The 21,981-nt window shown below is 45.4% G+C and overlaps 1 protein-coding gene across 1 annotated transcript; it reads left to right on the top strand.

The window, feature by feature from the left end:
* Window positions 1-653: 653 nt before the first annotated feature.
* Window positions 654-21,371, top strand: LOC311105353 (lysine-specific demethylase 2A-like). The gene is made up of 23 exons (XM_084147480.1): window positions 654-841; window positions 1,625-1,663; window positions 4,544-4,682; window positions 4,852-4,930; window positions 5,095-5,141; window positions 5,267-5,445; window positions 6,328-6,434; window positions 6,613-6,706; window positions 6,898-7,051; window positions 7,147-7,262; window positions 7,455-7,581; window positions 7,684-7,982; window positions 15,182-15,259; window positions 15,412-15,672; window positions 15,764-15,904; window positions 16,031-16,120; window positions 17,410-17,664; window positions 17,778-17,810; window positions 17,913-18,997; window positions 19,142-19,305; window positions 19,400-19,546; window positions 19,841-20,056; window positions 20,176-21,371. The coding sequence occupies exons 2-23, from the start codon at window positions 1,628-1,630 to the stop codon at window positions 20,355-20,357; spliced, it is 4,029 nt and encodes a 1,342-aa protein (XP_084003606.1). The 5' UTR covers window positions 654-841; window positions 1,625-1,627; the 3' UTR covers window positions 20,358-21,371.
* The last annotated feature ends 610 nt before the right edge of the window (window positions 21,372-21,981 follow it).

The raw sequence follows: 21,981 nt of genomic DNA, 5'->3' as shown, positions 1-21,981 counted from the left end.
TGTGTGGTTGTCTGTCATACAATGTTGTTTTTTTCGGTATGCTGTGTCAATATGTATTGTGCTGAAATGTTAGTGATGGTCTTTTCAACGATGAGTGGTTGTCAGTCATTCGGTGTGGTTGTGTGTCAGCCCAGTAAAGCTTGTTATGTAATAAAATATTGTTTGTGTGTGCTATTAGTGCGCCGCTTGTCTTTTATTCTCTATTTTTCCTCATCTGTTGAAGAAACGTTTTTATTTTTTCGTTGGCAGGTGGCATTCAGAGACTAGTTGAATGGGATGGGACAACTATTGTCCCCCTAATATGTTCCCTTGTCCTTATGACAATGGTCTTTACTTGGAATCTTCAGCCTCACTGTGTTCCGATATGATTGGTTTATGTACATAAGTTGTTCCCCATACTGGTCTTATGATAGGCTCTCTTGTTGACCTAATTTTGACACCCCAGCGAATAATGTTTTGCTCACGTCAGTGGTCTCTACTGCCATAGGCTGTCACACCACGTGGGGCGCAATTTAAACGGCTCAACAAACTTCCTTCTCTCAGAATGACATAACTTTTACTCAATCACAACATTCCTATGTTGATTTATCCACTTACTATTGGATGGCAGTATAAATTGGGGGGCGGGTCCTTCTCTTTGGGGGTAGTGGGGTGTGTGTTTTGTGCTCAGCTGAAAATGGCGGACCGAAGCAGATCGCTTTAACTTTATCGCACAATAACAAGGATAACAAACTACACAGCTAAAATTATATAAAATGGATACAAACTTCAGCGAGAACTTCTAGAAACCATTCTACAGGATAACATACAGACCACAACAACCCAAGGAGTTCTTTCAGTGGTAAAGTGAAAAGTAATCTCAAAATAATACGTTAGCCATTTCCCGATTAGGACGCTAACGTTAGCTCAATGGCTAACTAGCTAACGAATGAAGACGCTAACGTCAGATCATTTGAGCTACATAAAGATTCCCCACAAATGTAACTAACATTATACAATTATATTTAGCTGGATATGTTAACTAGGTAACGTTAGGTTATTAACTGAAATTGCGTCCGAACAGAGGACAACTACACACTCTAATGTATTCAGGGAAGTTAGCTAGCTGACTAACAACAGTATTGTAGCTAACGCGTTAGCATATGTAGATAGCATAACTGGTTTTGTTGCAGAAAAGTGTAATTAGCATATTCCAGTTTTTGTCAACAATAATGATAACTAGCTAACGGTGGCTAGTTAAGTTAACGTTAGCAAACTAACGGTATCATTTGATTGTTGTTGCGATTGTTAGCTACAGTAGTTAGCTATATTATGTAGCTAGCTAAAGACACTTATTACCAGTTATTTAGTACTTAGCATTAACTAGCTATATATCATAATATTCAGTCAGTCATATATTTTAACGTTAGCCAAAACTAGCTAATGTTTATCCTTGTCCTCTTACTGTAGCTGGCAAACTGTTAATCCAAGCGCCAGAAGTTGAGGGTATTTTATATTCATATGCCAACAATTGGCCTATAGTTTGGCTTTCAAAAGCTTTACCATTAGCTGTTAAATTAGTTCGCTAGCTGCTCAATTAGGCTGTTCATAGCATTGTGATTTCTCAGTCTCATTCCTGTCTTAGGTCATGGAAGACCAGAACCCACGTTACAGCAAGCGCTTGGTAAGTACAATTTAACTAGATAGCTACGTTTTGGTGTGTTAACTAAAATAGTTTTGCACGTTTTATATAGCTAGTTTCCCTAAAGAAAACCACTGTTGCATCGGTAACAAGCTAAATCGATGAGATGGTGTTGCGGATCTGTTGGCTTGACAATAGACTGGATGCGTGTCAGTGGGTTCAATGTAGGGTCAAGTTCAAGTTCACTGTTGTCTGACCTGATAATGTTTGCTCATGTCGCTTTACATTAGGTTGAACTTTTTGTTACCATGCCGTGACTTAGTAGACCCATTTAGGCTTTTCTAAGGGGTGTATGTTTTGTTTTTTATGCTGTCATTAAAAAGAATCCACTGAATTATAGATAATAATGGAATGTTTGTGTGTGGATCTTAGAATGTGTAGTTAGTCAAGATATGAGAATGGACCAGTCCAGCTGAGTTGCAGAGCAATAGGAAACAGCATGCGAGGTGTTTTGAGTAAAGATAATACCAGGCAGAGCCAGGGTTTGGTGGAACAGGATGGGGGTGGGGTGTTGTGCTGGACCCATCTGTCTAGCCAAGCTATGGGAGCAAGGGGTGAATGGAAGTAAGGGGGATGGGGTTGTAGTAGGATAAGGCCCTCCTTCTGTGATGCCCACGCAGACCATTGCGTGACTGAATGACTGATCTGCAAATCTTTCTGTTATGGGTCTTCATTGAGTATACAAAACATTAAGAGCACCTGCTCTTTCCATGACATAGACTGACCAGGTGAAAGCGATGATCCCTTATTGATGTTACTTGTTATATCCACTTAAATCCGTGTAGATGAAGGGGAGGAGACAGGTTAAAGAAGGATTTTTAATCCTTGAGACAACTGAGACATGGATTGAATGGGCAAGACACAATATTTAAGTTCCTTTGAACAGGGTATGGTAGTAGGTGGCAGGTGCACCAGTTTGTGTCAAAAACTGCAAAGCTGCTGGGTTTTTCACGCTCAACAGTTTCCCATGTGTATCAAGAATGGTCTACCACCCAAAGGACATCTAGCCAACTTGACAAAACTGTGGGAAGCATTGGAGTCAACATGGGTCAGCGTCCCTGTGGAACACTTTCGACACCTTGTAGAGTCCATGCCCAGACATATTGAGTCTGTTCGAGCAACTCTATTAGGAAGGTGTTCCTAATATTTGGTATACTCAGTGGTGTGTTGCCGATGTGAAATGGCTATCTTGTTAGCAGTGCATGCTAGTAGCGTTCAATCGGTGACGTCCCTCGCTCTGAGACCTTAAAGGCAGTTGTTTTCATTGCTCTGCGAGGGCCACTGCTTTTGTTGAGCGATAGTTAACGATTCTTCTTGGGTGGCAGTTGTTGATGTATTCAGAGGGTCCCTGGTTCGAGCCAATGTTGTGGTAAAGAGGGACAAAGGCTATACTGTTACATATGCATGGTTTTAGCAGTAATCTCCTTCAAAGTGATAAAAGAAGGGCTGTGACAGTCTTGGAATTTGAGGTTACGGTAATTGGCCAGGCCAATGTACATGGTCACCGACATAACCGTTCAGGGGGAGGTCACAATTCTGTTTACACACTTGTTTACATGGATATGCTTATTAATAAAACCTATTTGAAACAAGCCATTACACTTTATTATTATCATGGCATTTCATTATTATTATTCAGGTTATTACTTATAAATATTAATCAACAAATCTGTTGCATTTTCGTATTGACACAACATTAACAGAGTCAAAGTAAGGATATATGCCTACCTTGTCCTTGTCTGTTTGCTTTTCTGCATATACATTTTTTAAAATACAGATCCTATTTCGACGCAGAAAACCATTGAAACGAAGTCACGAACATCGCAAACTCTGCTGCTGCGGTCATTCGATGGCAGTGGCATATGTTCTTCAAAGAGAGGATGCCGTAATGAGATAAATAATGTAGCCTAAGCTACTGAAAATAGGCCTTTTACAAGATTAAATCATGACAGGAGCATTTTATTCTTATGAAGGAGATGGAGTCCAGACAGGCTACTTTTAGGAAACTTTCTAAATGGACATGTAGTATAGGCCTATAGAGAGAATCAGCAAACTCACACACGCACACCCTCGTAAAAGCACCTGTCAATCAAAGCCACCAGCATATGTCAGACAGCAAATATTGATCCTTTCCTTAAAACGTATTAAAAAACCTAGGCCTACCTTAGGCTTTCGGAAAGTACGCTATAAGATAATGCATTGACAAGGAAAGTATGAAGTGAACAGCTATGCTATAGTATGAATATGAAATTGACAATCATTAAAATAGAAACAAATACACGCAACATGTCCATAGCCTATTTGTCAGTGACGCTGATTATCGAAGGGGAGAGTGTTGGAAAGATTTTTCGAATACTGTGAGGAACTGTTATAATATGAATGGATGTTTAAAAAAAAAGGGACTTTGTTGACTTAATGTGTGAGGTGAAGAAAAAATTACTGAGAAACCCAGCTGGGCACTTTCCTACATTTGACATTTGCTAGATGCAGGCCAGGTACTTCTATGCGTGCTCAGGCACTCGCAATTATTTTACTACCATAGCCTATAGCACTCTACACCCCTGCACATCTAGTGGATTAGCTGCCTGAGCATCAAAGGACAGTTGGAAAGAGGATGAGCTGTAGACAGTTTAATAGACAGATTAAGTTAGCAAAACAATTGCTTATAATCATTAGTAAACACTCCCACTATTAGGATCTACATGAAAATAGTCAACATTTTTTAAATATCCTAAAATGAATGTAGGCCTATTTAAATGGTTTTGACAGTTATTTTATTTTCATGACGGTCTTCGTCCATAACCGTCAGTTACACGGTTATTCAATTACCATCAAAGTTGAGTTTCTGCCTTGTGTCACTAGCGTACAGGGACGCGGCGGCGCTACCTCGATGATGGGATCTCGGACGATGAGATTGAGGGGAAGAGGACCTTTGACCTGGATGAGAAGCTGTTGAGTGACCGGTTCAACTCCAACCTGGTTAAACACATGGAGGGAAAAGGTCAGGGGTCAAACCACGCTATGATATCCCTTAGAGGCTTTAACCAGGTTTCTCCTATGTTATGATCTTGACCTGGAAAAACTCTTGGCCCTAATTATGGTTCTACTTCTTTGATTACTCTTGGTGTGCCTGCCCTGCATTGTTGACGATAACCTGTGTTTCTCTGCAGACTTCACATTCGAGTACATCCAGAGGGAGGGGCTAAGAGACCCTCTCATCTTTGAGAAAAAAGACGGCCTCGGCTTAGAGTAGGTCACTCTTCTTCTTCTAATTATCTAGCCGACCTTCCTCACTGGAGATCTGTGGAGAGATGGAAATATAACTGTTGGCTCACTCTCTGATTCTCCAGCTTTATTTAATAACCCCCCTCTCGCTCTCTCTCTTTCCCTTTCGCTCTCTCTCATTTTTTCAGGATGCCAGACTCTGATTTCAGTGTGAGTGATGTCAAGCTGTTCGTAGGTAAGTCCCAAACTAAGAACACTCTCTTATGAACTCACAGCTGCTGATTTCAACTGATTTCAAAACAGTGCTGCAGGCCCTGTAAATAATTATCCCTGCCCTTTGCCTGTCCCCCTCTGTCATAGGCAGTCGGAGGATGGTTGACGTTATGGATGTGACCACTCAGAAAGGCATCGAGATGTCCATGGCCCAATGGCGGCGGTACTACGAGACCCCGCCCTCGGAGCGAGATAAGCTCTATAACGTCATCAGCTTGGAGTTCAGTCACACCAAGCTGGAGAACCTGGTGAAACGACCCACCTCGGTAAGACACACAAACCAGTATTGCTGAGAGAGTAACAGATTCATTTACCAGCTGCAGTTTATTTTGGACCTAAGCTTGTCACCTGCCTTCCCGCCTTTGGGACAACGACTCCCATTGTTAGAGCGGAGACATGAGTATCTCATCATTATATACAGATCTCTGGACGGGTACACTTTTACGGCTGCTACGTTAGGTTAGATATACACAGACCGTATGAGAGAGGAATGTACACAACACAATGAGGAGAGAGAGGGATTGAGACAGTTCAGGGAAGTATGCCTTATCTACTTTGAAGAACTAGTAAAATGATTGTCAGACAGCTCTGCAGCATACTTAGGCAGGCTAGCTAAATAGGATGACTAAAGACACTACAGTATGGGGAGCACATCATGTTAGATGGCCTGGCTGACTGCTCCTGCCTGAGCAGAGAATAGATGACTTTAAGGAATTAAACATGATAAAGTCATCAAATAAAAACGAAATACAACATTTCAGTTGTTTATATTACTTTTTCATACCCAAAGTGGACCTGACCGAGACAATGGAATATTGTTTTGGCAATTGAATGTTCACTTTTTGGCTTTGGAATTTCCATTAAAAAGCTCTAAAATCCCTGTCATTATTTCCTAATGCAATTAATGTAATTTTTTAAAATTCAAAATCGAAAAAACTTGATAATCTTTTAATAATCAGCCTGAAACCGAACCGACCACAAGGAGCACTAATCGGTCACTACTACAAACCAGAAAACCATGTCAAACACCAAACTATCACATAGCAAGCTAGGGAGTCTTGCCATTGTAAACGCTGGGCTATCACTTCCACAGAGCCCTGGACAGTCAGTGATGTATGTCCCTACTGACCTTCCCTCCCTCTCCCCAGGTGGATTTGATAGACTGGGTGGACAACATGTGGCCAAGGCACCTGAAGGAGAGACAGAGAGACTCAACCAACTCTATCATAGACATGCAGTATCCCAAAGTGCAGAAGTGAGTCCTGCATCTTTAGATGGCTTTCATTCCACATTTTAAAATATTTTTTTACCCCATCATAGCAATGCAGTGTTTGTGCGTGGAAGCATGAGTTAATTTAATACACCACTGTCTTTGTTTTTAATGCTGATTGATGTACGATGTAAACATTATTTTCTTTCTTTCTTTCTTTCAGATACTGTCTGATGAGTGTCCAGGGCTGCTTCACAGACTTCCACGTTGACTTTGGTGGTACGTCGGTCTGGTACCACATCCTGCGGGGGGGCAAGGTGAGACGACACCCAGGAGATCTAGAGCCTTGATGTGTCACATTTGAATCGCCACAGAATTCAATAGGACTGAATTTATCCCTGACCAAGATGGCTGCCATTATCAGCACATTCTAGAGTTATGAACATCTAGTATTCTATTGCATCTATGTCTATCCCACTCTTCACCCCTGACCTCTGACCTCCTGTAGGTGTTCTGGCTGATCCCGCCCACACCCCAGAACTTGGAGCTGTATGAGGACTGGGTGTTGTCAGGGAAACAAGGGGACATCTTCCTGGGAGACAAGGCCCAGGACTGTCAGAGGATAGAGCTGAAGCAGGGCTACACCTTCATGATCCCCTCCGGTACGTACACACACACACACACACACACACACACACACACACACACACAGTACCTTTTGTTCCCCCATCTAAACTCCACCACTGTTTATGTCTAGGTTGGATCCATGCTGTCTACACCCCTGAGGACACACTGGTGTTTGGGGGAAACTTCCTCCACAGCTTCAACATCCCCATGCAGCTCAACATCTACAACATCGAGGACCGCACACGAGTGAGTACACTACCCTACCGCACCGCGCACGCATCACACATTACTCTACTGCACACGCATCACACACGGCTGTACTGCACATGCATGAGTACTACTCAATGAGGGGGGAAACTATTACCTGTTGACTATCGGTGAGAGTAGTCACTTCCCTTCAATATCTAATGTGTTCTGCTTTCCTTGTCCCCTCTCCAGGTCCCGGCTAAGTTCAGATACCCCTTCTATTATGAGATGTGCTGGTACGTTCTGGAAAGATACCTCTACTGCCTGACCAACACCTCTCACCTCACCCCTGAGTTCCAGAAGCACTCGCTTGGTGTTGGTGAGAACACACAGACAACAATTTATATTTTTCTGTCCCTCATTGCGCACCCCTCCCCCCGCCTCTCTCGTTTTAATCCCTCTGTTTTTGTCCCTCCCTCAGGTCTGACTCGTGAAGACTCGGAGAACAAACTCAACGGCCACACGAAAAACGGCACATCGGAGGAGAAGAAAGAGGGAGACGATGATGAGGAAGAAAAGGAGGAGGAACGAGAGATGAAGGTGAAAACGGAAGAGTCTGATGAGGATGACTCCCCTGCTCCGGGTGCGAGGGTAAACCTGACCCCTCTGGAGCTGGAGGGGCTGTGGAACCTGCTGGGGAAGCTGGAGGAGCTGCCAGCCCACAAGAAGTGTGTCCCCGCAGGCATTCGCAACGCCCCTGCCCTGCTCCACGACATACGGGTGGGTACAATGCACCAGTCTAGAATATAATAATATCATATATATAACTTATGGGAGATGCTTTCATCTAAAGCCATTTACAGTAGTGTGTACATACAGTGGGGAGAACAAGTATTTGATACACTGCCGATTTTGCAGGTTTTCCTACTTACAAAGCATGTAGAGGTCTGTAATTAATCTAAAACAAAAATCCAGAAAATCACATTGTATGATTTTTTAAGTAATTAATTTGCTTTTTATTGCATGACATAAGTATTTCATACATCAGAAAAGCAGAACTTAATATTTGGTACAGAAACCTTTGTTTGCAATTACAGAGATCATACGTTTCCTGTAGGTCTTAACCAGGTTTGCACACACTGCAGCAGGGATTTTGGCCCACTCCTCCATACAGACCTTCTCCAGATCCTTCAGGTTTCGGGGCTGTCGCTGGGCAATACGGACTCTCAGCTCCCTCCAAAGATGTTCTATTGGGTTCAGGTCTGGAGACTGGCTAGGCCACTCCAGGACCTTGAGATGCTTCTTACGGAGCCACTCCTTAGTTGCTCTGGCTGTGTGTTTGGGGTCGTTGTCATGCTGGAAGACCCAGCCATGACCCATCTTCAATGCTCTTACTGAGGGAAGGAGGTTGTTGGCCAAGATCTCGCGATACATGGCCCCATCCATCCTCCCCTCAATATGGTGCAGTCGTCCTGTCCCCTTTGCAGAAAAGCATCCCCAAAGAATGATGTTTCCACCTCCATGCTTCACGGTTGGGATGGTGTTCTTGGGGTTGTACTCATCCTTATTTTTCCTCCAAACACGGCGAGTGGAGTTTAGACCAAAAAGCTCAATTTTTGTCTCATCAGACCACATGACCTTCTCCCATTCCTCCTCTGGATCATCCAGATGGTCATTGGCAAACTTCAGACGGGCCTGGACATGCGCTGGCTTGAGCAGGGGGACCTTGCGTGCGCTGCAGGATTTTAATCCATGACGGCGTAGTGTGTTACTAATGGTTTTCTTTGAGACTGTGGTCCCAGCTCTCTTCAGGTCATTGACCAGGTCCTACCGTGTAGTTCTGGGCTGATCCCTCACCTTCCTCATGATCATTGATGCCCCACAAGGTGAGATCTTGCATGGAGCCCCAGACCGAGGGTGATTGACCGTCATCTTTTCTAATAATTGCGGCAACAGTTGTTGCCTTCTCACCAAGCTGCTTGCCTATTGTCCTGTAGCCCATCCCAGCCTTGTGCAGGTCTACAATTTTATCCCTGATGTCCTTACACAGCTCTCTGGTCTTGGCCATTGTGGAGAGGTTGGAGTCTGTTTGATTGAGTGTGTGGACAGGTGTCTTTTATACAGGTAACTAGTTCAAACAGGTGCAGTTAATACAGGTAATGAGTGAAGAACAGGAGGGCTTCTTAAAGAAAAACTAACAGGTCTGTGAGAGCCGGAATTCTTACTGGTTGGTAGGTGATCAAATACTTGTGTCATGCAATAAAATGCAAATTAATTACTTAAAAATCATACAATGTGATTTTCTGGATTTTTGTTTTAGATTCCGTCTCTCACAGTTGAAGTGTACCTATGATAAAAATGACAGACCTCTACATGCTTTGTAAGTAGGAAAACCTGCAAAATCAGCAGTGTATCAAATACTTGTTCTCCCCACTGTACAGGTAACTGCCAAAATAAAGGAAACAACATAGTTTCTTAGGCCAATTCCCACGAGTGTAAAGGGTTATGTGGATAGGGCTAAATTGAAACGTTTCTTACAGAATAAATATGAAATGCATAAGCATGGTAGCAATTGAAGGGAATAGTTTGGGGATTATGGGAAAATTATTATACCGAAGTTGAGGACCCAACAGTTTACCAGACACAAGACTGAATCCAAACTACACTGTTGATTTTATGTGCATTTTACATTTACTGTACATTTCGTCACATTTGTTGATAACGATATCTGAAAATATTCTGGATACATTCAGTAACATAAGAATATTTCTGGAAAATGTGAGGTAAGTACAACAAGACAAAAGAAAATGACAAGGGTTTGAGTGAGAGGACTAATGGGTCTTTCCAAGTGGCCACACACCTCTCCAAAATGTGCACAGTTCCTAAGTAATTTCAATGCACTTTTATGACTCAAAGAAGTGTCTTCAACTATAAGGTGCTTATTTGAGCTCTCCTAGCTGTACACTTGTAGTTGTTTTGTTTGGAACATAATCCTGCATCCCCGCCATCACACAATTAATGTTTACGCAATCCAAAAATGGCCCATTATAAATTGCAATCTGGGTCAGGTGGGCATCATTTGAAACCTTTTTCTCCCCAATTCCTTGATATCCAATTGCGATCCAATTACGATCTTGTCTCATCGCTGCAACTCCCCAACGGGCTCGGGAGAGGCGAAGGTCGAGTCATATGTCCCCCGAAACATGACCCGTCAAACCGCGCTACTTAACACCTGCCCGCTTAACCCGGAAGCCAGCTGCACCAATGTGTCAGAGGAAACACCGTTCAACTGACGACCGAAGTCAGCCGACTCCTTGTGACAAATACAATTTGATTTGATTTGCAGGCGCCCGGCCCGCCACAAGGAGTCGCTAGAGTGCAATGAGCCAAGTAAAGTCCACCCCACCCCCCGGCCAAACCCTCCCCTAACCCGGACGACGCTGGGCCAGTTGTGCGCAGCCTGGGATTGAACCCGGGTCTGTAGTGACGCCTCAAGCACACATTGAAAGCTTTTTCAATTGCCAACATGACTTGCCGAGTTATAAAGTACGATCTTAGTGTTAGGCTTTCAGAAGGCAATTCTGAGAAACAGGTCGTAATTTTGATGCGCATTGAAAGGAGTCATGAGTGCATTCAGGTGCGTGTTCCGCTGCAAGTTTTCTTCACAATAGACAGTCTCAATCTGTTCAGAACAACCCAGGATATGACGCCATGTCATCTTGTAACTATACATCAAACATAGTGATCATAAACGTTGACATGAGTTTTATGATATGGTACTTGTGAAGTGCACATTTGGACTCATGGGTGTTTGGCTTGCTGATATGATTAATATAATCCTCAACGTCTCATCTTTCAAAGTACATCGAGCCCTTTTAATTTACAGCATTTCCCTCACTCAGACCATTTTTTGTGTGCAAAAGTTGCCCAATTAGCGGGAGGGATGGGGGCAACTTCTTGTTGCGTGCGGTGCCCAAGTTCAGGACGGTTGTCAGACAAAACCCATACAGCGCTGTGAAGCACAGAGTCTGAGCTCTGACGTCATTTATAGCATGTTACTGTACAGCCACTGTGTGCCAATTTAGGCGCTTATCAGTGCCCAAATCTGCCATTTTCAACCCGTATATGGGTATGAGGGTTAATAGGGTGTTGGGCCACCACAATCTGCCAGAACAGCTTCAGTGCACCTAGGCATAGATTCTACAAGTGTCTGGAACTGTATTGGAGGGATGCGACACCATTCTTCCACGAGAAATTCCAAAGTTTGATGTTTTGTTGATGGTGGTGGAAAACGCTATCTTAGGCACCACTCCAGACACACACACACCCCTTAAACCCCCTATGCTCCTTTGAGACCATTCTTTCAAGTCACTGAGATCTCTTCTAGCCATGGTAGCCAAAATAATGTGCAACTGGGCATTTTTATACATGACCCTAAGCATGATGGTATGTTATTTTATTCATTAACTCAGGAACCACACCTGTGTGGAAGCACCTGCTTTCAATATACTTTGTATCCCTCATTTAGTCAAGTGTTTCCTTTATTTTGGCAGTTACAGTGCCTTCAGAAAATATTCACACCCCTTGACTTTTTCCAAATTGTGTTGTGTTACAGCCTGAATCTAAAATTGATTAAGTTTAGATTTTTTTCATCACTGGCCTACACACAATACTCCATAATGTCAAAGTGGAATTATGTTTTTAGAAATATTTACTAATTAATTAAAAATGAAAAGCTGAAATGTCTTGAGTCAATAAGTATTCAACCCCTTTGTTATGGCAAGACTAAATACGTTCAGGAGTAAAAAGGTGCTTAACAAGTCCCATAATAAGTTGCATGGACTCATTCTGTGTGCAATAATAGTGTTAAACATGATTTGAATGACTACCTCATCTCTGTACTCCACATATACAATTATCTGTAAGGTCTCTCAGTCGAGCAGTGAATTTCAAACACACCAGGGAGGTTTTTCAATGCCTCGCAAAGAAGGGCACCTATTGGTAGATGGGTGAAAAGAAAAGAAGCAGACATTGAATATCCATTTGAGCATGGTAAAGTTATTAATTACACTTTGGATGGTGTTGAATGTTCAAAATCATAGGGTAAGAGCACATTTAAGGATAAGGTGATCAAAGGATAAGATGATCAAACTTTGAAAATAAGTCATTAGCTGTTTAGCTTTCTAGCACATTCACTAATTTGTTTGTAAACAATTAACAAGCCAGTTATCTACCTCCATGTTCTTGTTAAACTGTCAACAGAGTAGCTAGCAAGCAACAAGATTTTTATTTATTTATTTTATTTATTTTATTTTACCTTTATTTAACTAGGCAAGTCAGTTAAGAACAAATTCTTATTTACAATGACGGCCTACACCGGCCAAACCCGGATGACGCTGGGCCAATTGTGCGCCGCCCTATGGGACTCCCAATCACGGCCGGTTGTGATACAGCCTGGAATCGAACCAGGGGGTCTGTAGTGACGCCTCAAGCACTGAGATGCAGTGCCTTAGACCACTGCGCCACTCGGGAGCCAAATAACAGTCTAAAAACCACAAATCAGATTTGACCATTGAGACAAGTCACATGGCCAGGAATCAGATATAAAATCAGCAAAAAAAGAAACGTCCTCTCACTGTCAACTGCGTTTATTTTCAGCAAACTTGACATGTAAATATTTGTGTGAACATAACAAGATTCAACAACTGAGACATAAACTGAACAAGTTCCACAGACATGTGACTAACAGAAATGTAATAATGTGTCCCTGAACAAAGGGGGGGGTCAAAATCAAAAGTAACAGTCAGTATATTGTGTGGCCACCAGCTGCATTAAGTACTGCAGTGCATCTCCTCCTCATGGACTGCACCAGATTTGCCAGTTCTTGCTGTGAGATGTTACCCCACTCTTCCACCAAGGCACCTGCAAGTTCCCGGACATTTCTGGGGGAATGTCCCTAGCCCTCACCCTCCGATCCAACAGGTCCCAGACGTGCTCAATTGGATTGAGATCCGGGCTCTTCGCTGGCCATGGCAGAACACAGACATTCCTGTCTTGCAGGAAATAACGCACAGAACGAGTAGTATGGCTGGTGGCATTGTCATGCTGGAGGGTCATGTCAGGATGAGCCTGCAGGAAGGGTACCACATGAGGGAGGAGGATGTCTTCCCTGTAACGCACAGCGTTGAGATTGCCTGCAATGACAACAAGCTCAGTCCGATGATGCTGAGACACACCGCCCCAGACCATGACGGACCCTCCACCTCCAAATCGATCCCGCTCAAGAGTACAGGCCTTGGTGTAACGCTCATTCCTTCGAAGATAAACGCGAATCCGACCATCACCCCTGGTGAGACAAAACTGTGACTTGTCAGTGAAGAGCACTTTTTGCCAGTCCTGTCTGGTCCAGCGACGGTGGGTTTGTGCCCATAGGCGACGTTGTTGCCGGTGATGTCTGGTGAGGACCTGCCTTACAACAGGCCTACAAGCCCTCAGTCCAGCCTCTCTCAGCCTATTGCGGACAGTCTGAGCACTGATGGAGGGATTGTGCGTTCCTGGTGTAACTCGGGCAGTTGTTGTTGCCATCCTGTACCTGTCCTGCAGGTGTGATGTTCGGATGTACCGATCCTGTGCAGGTGGTCTGCCACTGCGAGGACGATCAGCTGTCTGTCCTGTCTCCCTGTAGCGCTGTCATAGACGTCTCACAGTACGGACATTGCAATTTATTGCCCTGGCCACATCTGCAGTCCTCATGCCTCCTTGCAGCATGCCTAAGGCACGTTCACGTAGATGAGCAGGGACCCAGGGCATCTTTCTTTTGGTGTTTTTCAGAGTCAGTAGAAAGGCCTCTTTAGTGTCCTAAGTTTTCAAAACTGTGACCTTAATTGCCTACCGTCTGTAAGCTGTTAGTGTCTTAATGACCGTTCCACAGGTGCATGTTCATTAATTGTTTATGGTTCATTGAACAAGCATGGGAAACAGTGTTTAAACCCTTTACAATGAAGATCTGTGAAGTTATTTGGATTTTTACAAATTATCTTTGAAAGACAGGGTCCTGAAAAGGGGACATTTCTTTTTTTGCTGAGTTTATATTTACAAAAATTATGTGGCTTGAAATATCTGATTCCACTTGCTTTTTGACTGTTCAGACTGCAGGAAAAACAACAGATTCTAATGGGATATGCAGATAAATAGGATTTGAGTCACTTCGACCTGCCAATGTGAACACGGCTTTAGAGACTTACCCAGAAAGACTAACAGCTGTAATCGCTGCCAAAGGTCATTCTAACATGTATTGACTCAGGGAGTTGAATACTAATCTAATCAAGATATATTAGTGTTTTAGTGGGATGGTGGCAACTTCTTGTTGCGTGCGGTGCCCAAGTTCAGAACGGTTGTCAGTCAAAACCAATACAGCGCTGTGAAGCGCAGAGCCTAAGCTCTGACTTAATTTATTAGTGCCCAAATCTGCCATTTTCATTCTAACATGTATTGACTCTGGCGGTTGAATACTTACCTAATCAAGATATATTAGTGTTTTTATTTTATTTTTTATGTTAGAATTTTTCTTCCACTTTCACATTAGAGTATTTTGTGTAGATCGTTGACAATTAAACCCATTTTAATCCCACTTTGTAACACAACAACATTTGGAAAAAGTCAAAGGATGTGAATACTTTCTGAAGGCACTGTACAAGTACATTGTATGGGTGGTCCCAGCAGGAATCAAGCCCACGATCCTGACATTGCAAGGGCGACATGCTCAACCAACTGAGCTTACACAGGGACCAGTCTATGGCTACGTTTTAATATCCACACAGCATACAACTTCCAGTGCATGACCAATACATTGCTTCATTCTAAGTGGTATGCTACTGTGAATATTGGAACAGTGTCTTATCAGTATCTGTCTGTATCCATCTGTAAGTATTTCAATCAATAGCCTTGACATGACTTGACATGGCTTGTGTCCTGTTTAGGCTCTTCTGGAAGAACACTGCAACGACGACCCCAAGCTGTCTTACACTGGAAAGCCCATCGTCAAGTGGCCCAAGAGGGTGAGCCAGAGAGCACGTGCCTCTCATAAACACATTCAAACACCCACCAAACATGCAAGCGTGCATACATTTAGTCACCACGGTCAAGCCCTCAACAACAAAGGGGCAGACGTCTAACTTTCCTCTCTTCCTCTCCCACCTTCCCTGGCCAGCCCTCGTGGTACCAGCCCCCTTCCCCTCCCCCCTCGGTGGTGTACCGTCCTCGCCTCGCCATGCCCCACAGGCCCATGGTCCCGCGCCCCGCCAAGCCTGCCTCCTCTATCTCGGCTCTGAGACGGCGGCGCGTGCGCTGCAAACACTGTGCAGCCTGCCAGAGGAAGGAGTGTGGCGAATGCAACTTCTGCAAAGACATGAGGAGGTTCGGAGGACCCGGGCGCATGAAGAAGGGCTGCATGATGCGCCAGTGTCTCGCTGTGAGTAGCCAGTGCACTGCCTTCACACCCTGTGTGTGTGTATGAGGTGTGTGAGTATAGTATGTTGACCCTTGTCTCTCCCTGTCTCCAGCCTGGCCTGCCTAACTCAGCAGTGTGTGCTCTGTGTGGAGAGGGCCAGGGGAAGCAGGAGTTTGCAGACGCAAGCCCCTCCTCCACAACCCTCATGGAATGCTCCAACTGTGCTCAGATCGCCCACCCCGACTGCATCAAGGTGACCAGACCTCACGAGGGGTCCCAAAGTCAAACGGCCCTTAAGGATGATAGCGGTGTTATAGGTGTTCATAACAGTCCTCTGTGTGTATGTCAGGTGTTATAACTGTTCATTCTTCTCCCTCAGGTGCCTGGGGAGGGCAGGATCAACAAGGACCTGCCCAGCTGCTGGGAGTGTCCCAAATGTTACCAGGGCAAAGTAGGCTCCTCATCAGAGGTACCCCATCATTTCTCTCTCTCCCTCTCCCTCTCTCTCTCTCACTCCCTCCAATGGGCTTTATTGGCATGGGAAACATATGTTTACATTGCCAAAGCAAGTGAAATAAACTATCAAAAAGGAATAGAGACATTTCAAATGTCCGATTATGGCTATGTATAGTCTTATAACGATGTGCAAATAGTTAAAGTACAAAAGGGGAAATAAATATGGGTTGTATTTACAATGGTGTTAGTTCTTCACTGGTTGCCCTTTTCTTGTGGCAGCAGGTCACACATCTTGCTGCTTTGATGCACACTGTGGTTTTTCACCCAATAGATATGGGAGTTTATCAAAATTGGATTTGTTTTGAAATTCTTTGCGGGTCTGTGTAATCTGAGGGAAATATGTATCTCTAATATGGTCATACATTTGGCAGGAGGTTAGGAAGTGCAGCTCAGTTTCCACCTCATTTTGTGGGCAGTGTGCACATAGCCTGTCTTCTCTTGAGAGCCAGGTCTGCCAAGCAAGGCTATGTTCACTGAGTCTGTACATAGTCAAAGCTTTCCTTAATTTTGGTTCAGTCACAGTGGTCTGGTATTCTGCCGCTGTGTACTCTCTGTTTAGGGCCAAATAGTCCAGTTTGCTCTGTTTTTTGGGGTTAATTCTTTCCAATGTGTCAAGTAATTATCTTTTTGTTTTCTCATGATTTAGTTGGGTCTAATTGTGTTGCTGTCCTGGGGCTCTGTGGGGTCTGTTTGTGTTTGTGAACAAAGCCCCAGGACAAACTTGCTTAGGGGACTCTTCTCCAGGTTCATCTCTCTGTAGGTGATGGCTTTGTTATGGAATGTTTGAGAATCACTTCCTTTTAGGTGGTTGTAGAATTTAACAGTTTTTTTTCTGGATTTTGATCATTAGCAAGTATCGTTCTAATTCTGCTCTGCATGCATTATTTGGTGTTTTACGTTGTACACGGTGGATGTTTTTGCAGAATTCTGCATGCGCTCTCAATTTGGCGTTTATCCCATATGTGAATTCTTGGTTGGTGAGCGGACCCCAGACCTCACAACCATAAAGGGCAATGGGTTCTATAACTGATTCAAGTATTTTTAGCCAGATCCTAATTAGGATGTTGAATTGTATGTTCCCTTTGATGGCATAGAAGGCCCTTCTTGCCGTGTGTGTGTGTGTGTCTCTCTCTCTCTCTCTCGCTCTGTCTATTCCTCTGTCCCTGTAAGACAATACCCACCTACTCCATTAATACCTGTTTTGTGACGTTGCCCCTCTAACACTCTCCCTCTCTGTCTCAGTCGTCCAGCAGTGATGAGGACAGCATGGTGTCTACAGGTTCTCTCTCTACGTCGAGGCCGTCAAAGCATGCCCACCGGGAAGGGATAGGAGTAGGGGATGCAGGAGGTGGGGTGAGGAAGGGGCGACGTGGCAGACCCCCCCTGACGTCCTCTCTGTCCCAGCGGAGAGCGCCCCCTCCCTCTCAGCGGCTGCTACTGCAGCAACAACAGAACAGGAAGAGAGCTGGAGCACTGGAGCTAAGACTCCGGAAGAGGGTGAGAGAGGGAGGGAGAGAGAGAAAGAGGGGGGGGGGCTAAAGTTTTTTGGGATTCGTACAATAACTTTTCACCAAGTCATCTCATTTTAAATCTCTCTCTTTGTGTTGCAGATCAAACTGGAGCGCAGCAAAATCTTACAATCAGTAAGCACATATTTTAAAGCACCGTATCTCTCTAAACCAGTGCATGATTATTCAAACCAAAGCATTGTTTGACCTATTCTACTCCTCCTCTCCTCTCTACAGAAGCAGACGTCGTCTCTGGAGTGTTCTCCCAAGCTCCTGGGCTCCCAGGGTCTGGGCCACCTCCAGAGAGGGTTGTCCTCTCGCCTTCACTCCCCCGTCGGCAGACTGTCCCGGGGCCGTGGGTCCTTCAGAGGCTCCCACTACCGCTCCCCTACAGGGGCACGACTCCAGCCCCCCCAACCCTCCCTCAGCCTGGCCCCCGCAGGCAGGGGAGAGGGACGCAGGGGGCGAGGCGTACGGCTCAGAGGAGGAGCAGCAGGGAGAGGAAGAGGAGGACAGAGACACGGCGGAGCAGAGGAAGAGAGTGATAGCAGCAGTAGCAGCAGCAGCAGTAGTAGTAGTAGTAGTAGTAGTGAGGAGGAGGAGGAGGAGGAGAGGGAGAACGGCGTGCGGGGTGGCAGACGGGACAAAGAAAACCGGCCACAGAGACAAGGAAGAGGAGCAGCCAAAGAAGAAGAAAAGGAAGAGAGTGGGCAGTCCAACCAAAATGGAGAAGAAGAGGAGGAGATGGATGAAGACGGGAGGGATGGAGGACAGGCACAGGCGGAGCCACCGGTCCTCGTAGTGTCGGACCTTAGCGACGACCTCATGAAGGGCTCGTATCTCACGGTGACCCTACAGCCGTCGAGGGCCAAACGTGATCCAGGTGCCATCGTCCCCAAACTGGAGGCTGCAGTCACCCCTCGCCCTGCCCCTCCCGGCCAGAGTTGCATGCAACGCAAGAATCTGGCCCGACCACCCCTCAGGAACCACGCCCCAGACCCTGCACCCTCACACTCAGACAGACACACACACATCCGGGGAAGCAACACACACACGCGCGGCTCCCATCCAGACGAGAGGAGAACGAGGCCGGGCAGACCAGAGAGAACAAACAACGGAGCTTCCTCCTCCCGTGTTCCCCCTCTACGCCTCCCTCTGTCGGCTTTACAGGATGGGGGGAGCGAGGCAGGTGGGGAGAGGGAGGTGGCGAATGGAGGGAGCGAGCCGGGCTGTGAGAGAGAAGTGTGGGTATCAGTCTTCCGTTACCTGACTCGTGCCGAGCTCTGTGTCTGCATGGCTGTCTGCAAGAACTGGTACAAATGGTAAGAGACAAACATTTAAGAATGCATTTTATACACACATACACATAGCAGTATTCCATAAGAGCTGTGCTAACTATTCATGTGTCTGCATGTGCAAGAGTGTATAGGAGCTTGATAAGAAAAATGTTGTGTGTTCTTGTGCAGGAGCTTGGATAAGAGGCTGTGGATGCGGATCAATCTGAGCGTGTCTAAAGCGATCAGTCCTCAGGCCCTGTCGGGCATCATCAAACGCCAGCCAGTCACCCTGGAACTCTCATGGACCTCCATCTCCAAGAAACAACTCACGTGGCTCATCAACCGCCTGCCAGGTATACACACACACACACACACACACACACACAGACATGCCCACTTGAACTATTACTCACTTTGGAGATGTAATTATCTCTCTCTCCGGCTCAGGGCTGAAGGATCTCATGTTGTCTGGGTGCTCCTGGTCTTCTATTTCGGCTCTGAGCTCGACCAGTTGCCCCCTCCTGCGCACACTGGACCTGCGGTGGGCCGACGGGGTCAAAGATGGACAGATCCGGGACCTGCTCAACCCCCCAGGTGAGAGCCCCCCCTTCCTCCACCGTTTTCTGTTTTAAATTAAGTACTGTTCGGATAAATCCCTTGTCATACCACATTAATTAGCTATGTCCCGCTGGAGTCAGCAGTGGACACAGATATTCTCTCATTCTCAATCCTTCTTTCCCTCTCCCTCCTCTTCTTTCTCTCCCTCCTCTTTTCTCTCTTCCACTGCTGCCCTCCTGTCACATCTCTTTCTACCCCTCTTTCTCCTCCTCCTCTCCCTCCCTCTTTCTGCCCTAATCCCGTCCCCCTCTCCTCTCTCTGTCTCTCTAGGTTGTGATAACCGCAGTCAGCTAAGGAACATGCAGTCTTTCCGTCTGGCGGGGCTGGAGATCAGTGACTCTACTCTGAGGCTGGTGATCAGACACATGCCCCTGCTGACCCGTCTGGACCTGTCCCACTGTGGAGGCCTCACTGACCAGTCCATCAACCTGCTCACTGCCGTGGGCTCCTCCACACGCAACACACTCACTGAGCTCAACCTGGGGGGTAAGACTTGGACTCACACAGACACAGCGGAGAGTGGGAGCAGCACACAGACAGGATTGTGACTTGTACTTGATATTGAGTTGTAGTTGGTATTGAGCCCCACTGTCTCTATCTCCCAGGCTGCAGTAAGCTGACAGACACGTGTCTGCAGTACCTCCGCCGGCTCTCCTGCCTCTCCCTGCTGGACCTGCGGGAATGCAAGGGTGTCTCCCGTAAAGCCTGCGAGGCCTTCATCTCTGAGCTGTCCGTCAACACCCTCTACTGCCTATCAGAGGACAAACTGATCCAGAGGATATCCTAGAGCCTGCCTCCTCTGTCTGGGACAGGGGGTACAGGGAGAAGTTGGGGACATCTCTGTGTGACAGAGAAAAGACTGTAGAAGGACAGGGAGGCTTAAAAGCACCTGCACTCTCTGAAGGGAGCGGGAATGGAGCGCGATTAGTTACTACACACTTAGTGGGAGCAGGGTTTCTTTCCATGTTGTATACATTTCTTTTTTTGACTAAACCAGACAAGAGACTCAGGAGTTTGGGTTCAGGCGCCTACTCTGCGTGATGAAAGTGGAGGGGGAGGTCGGGGGTTCCTGTGAGGGTGGCACTATGGGTGTGGCGGTCATCCCAGACAGGGTTCTCTCCTTACCCTGGGGGTTCTAAGTGCTTTATGACAAGGCCATCTATACCCAAAGGTGTGGGCTGTGGACTAACTCTTCCAGGAGTACTGTGGTCAGGTAGCCCCATCCTGAGACAGAGGGGCGCCTATGAGGGATTCAGGGACGGTGCGAGAGGGCAATCGACATGGTGACGAGACCACTCCAAAATAAGGGTGGGGTATGAATGAAAGGGAGTAGAAGGGGGTGACAGGGTAAATGGTGCGATCTCAAACAACCGTTAGAATTCAGGTGCTATCACTCCCAAAACTCACCCTGTTTTGTACAAATATGAATCTAGGACAACCGTCTCTATTCTAGAAAATACCCTCACTGATGCATTTTCTGTTTCCCATGGATAAAATGTGAGTTCCTTTCAGTTTCTTTTTACTTGTTACGATTCAGTGTATAAATGTATGATTTGCTATCATTATTCTGTCCTGTTACCATTTGGTCTACTGCTTCTAATGGATGCTTATTTCTTTCCCACACCACTCCCTCCCTGCCAAATCTAAAAGAATATAAATATATACTTTTGTCTAAATGTTTCCCTCTTTTAGAAGATGAAGAAAAAATCCTGTAGCATTGTAATTATTTTCAGAAACCTTTTTCACTTATGTTTTTGTGTTTTTTCAAGAAAATTAAAAATTAAAGATCAACTGTGCCAGATGTAAGTGATTTTTGGCTGATATTAGAGAACAGGGCCACATATGTGCAGACTGCAGAACCTAATTTCACAATGGGTTAATTGATGAAGAGTACCTGAGTAATATGGTACTTAGCTACTTGTCTTTGCCCAGTGTGTTTCAAATCTGGTCCTGTGGATCTACAGGGGTTGCCAGCTTTTGTTCCAATGTCAGGCGATTTGGTGAATTGGGTGTGCTGGGCTGGAACAAAAGCCTGGGGCCCCAGGACCAGAATTGAAGCCTGCATGCATGTAATCCCTACTTTTTATTCGGTTAAAAGAGCCCATTGTCATCAGCTGGAGATTTTCTCAGCATTGCCCCACCACAACTCTACTTGGCAGCTGGTGTGAAAGTGGATAGTGCAGTTGTGTACCCTTCGATTGTATGGCAACATGCATCACGCCCTTCCCTCCTCCAACTGCTAGCCATAACCTGGAACTAAAGCGACGCTGAAAATTACGTGAAAAATAAATAAATAATGCAAACTGGGGTGTGCATTTTGTCGCAGATGCTGCAGTCTGTTTTTGTTAAGAATACTGGACTGTGTTTGTAATAGGGGTTTGTTCCCTGAAAGATTGCGATTGGAATATGAA

The sequence above is a fragment of the Coregonus lavaretus genome, assembly GCF_964263955.1.
Source record: "Coregonus lavaretus genome assembly, chromosome: 29".
Lineage (NCBI taxonomy): Eukaryota > Metazoa > Chordata > Actinopteri > Salmoniformes > Salmonidae > Coregonus > Coregonus lavaretus.
The sequence above is the reverse complement of the archived record's forward strand: the minus strand, read 5'-3'. Positions and strand labels throughout refer to the sequence as shown.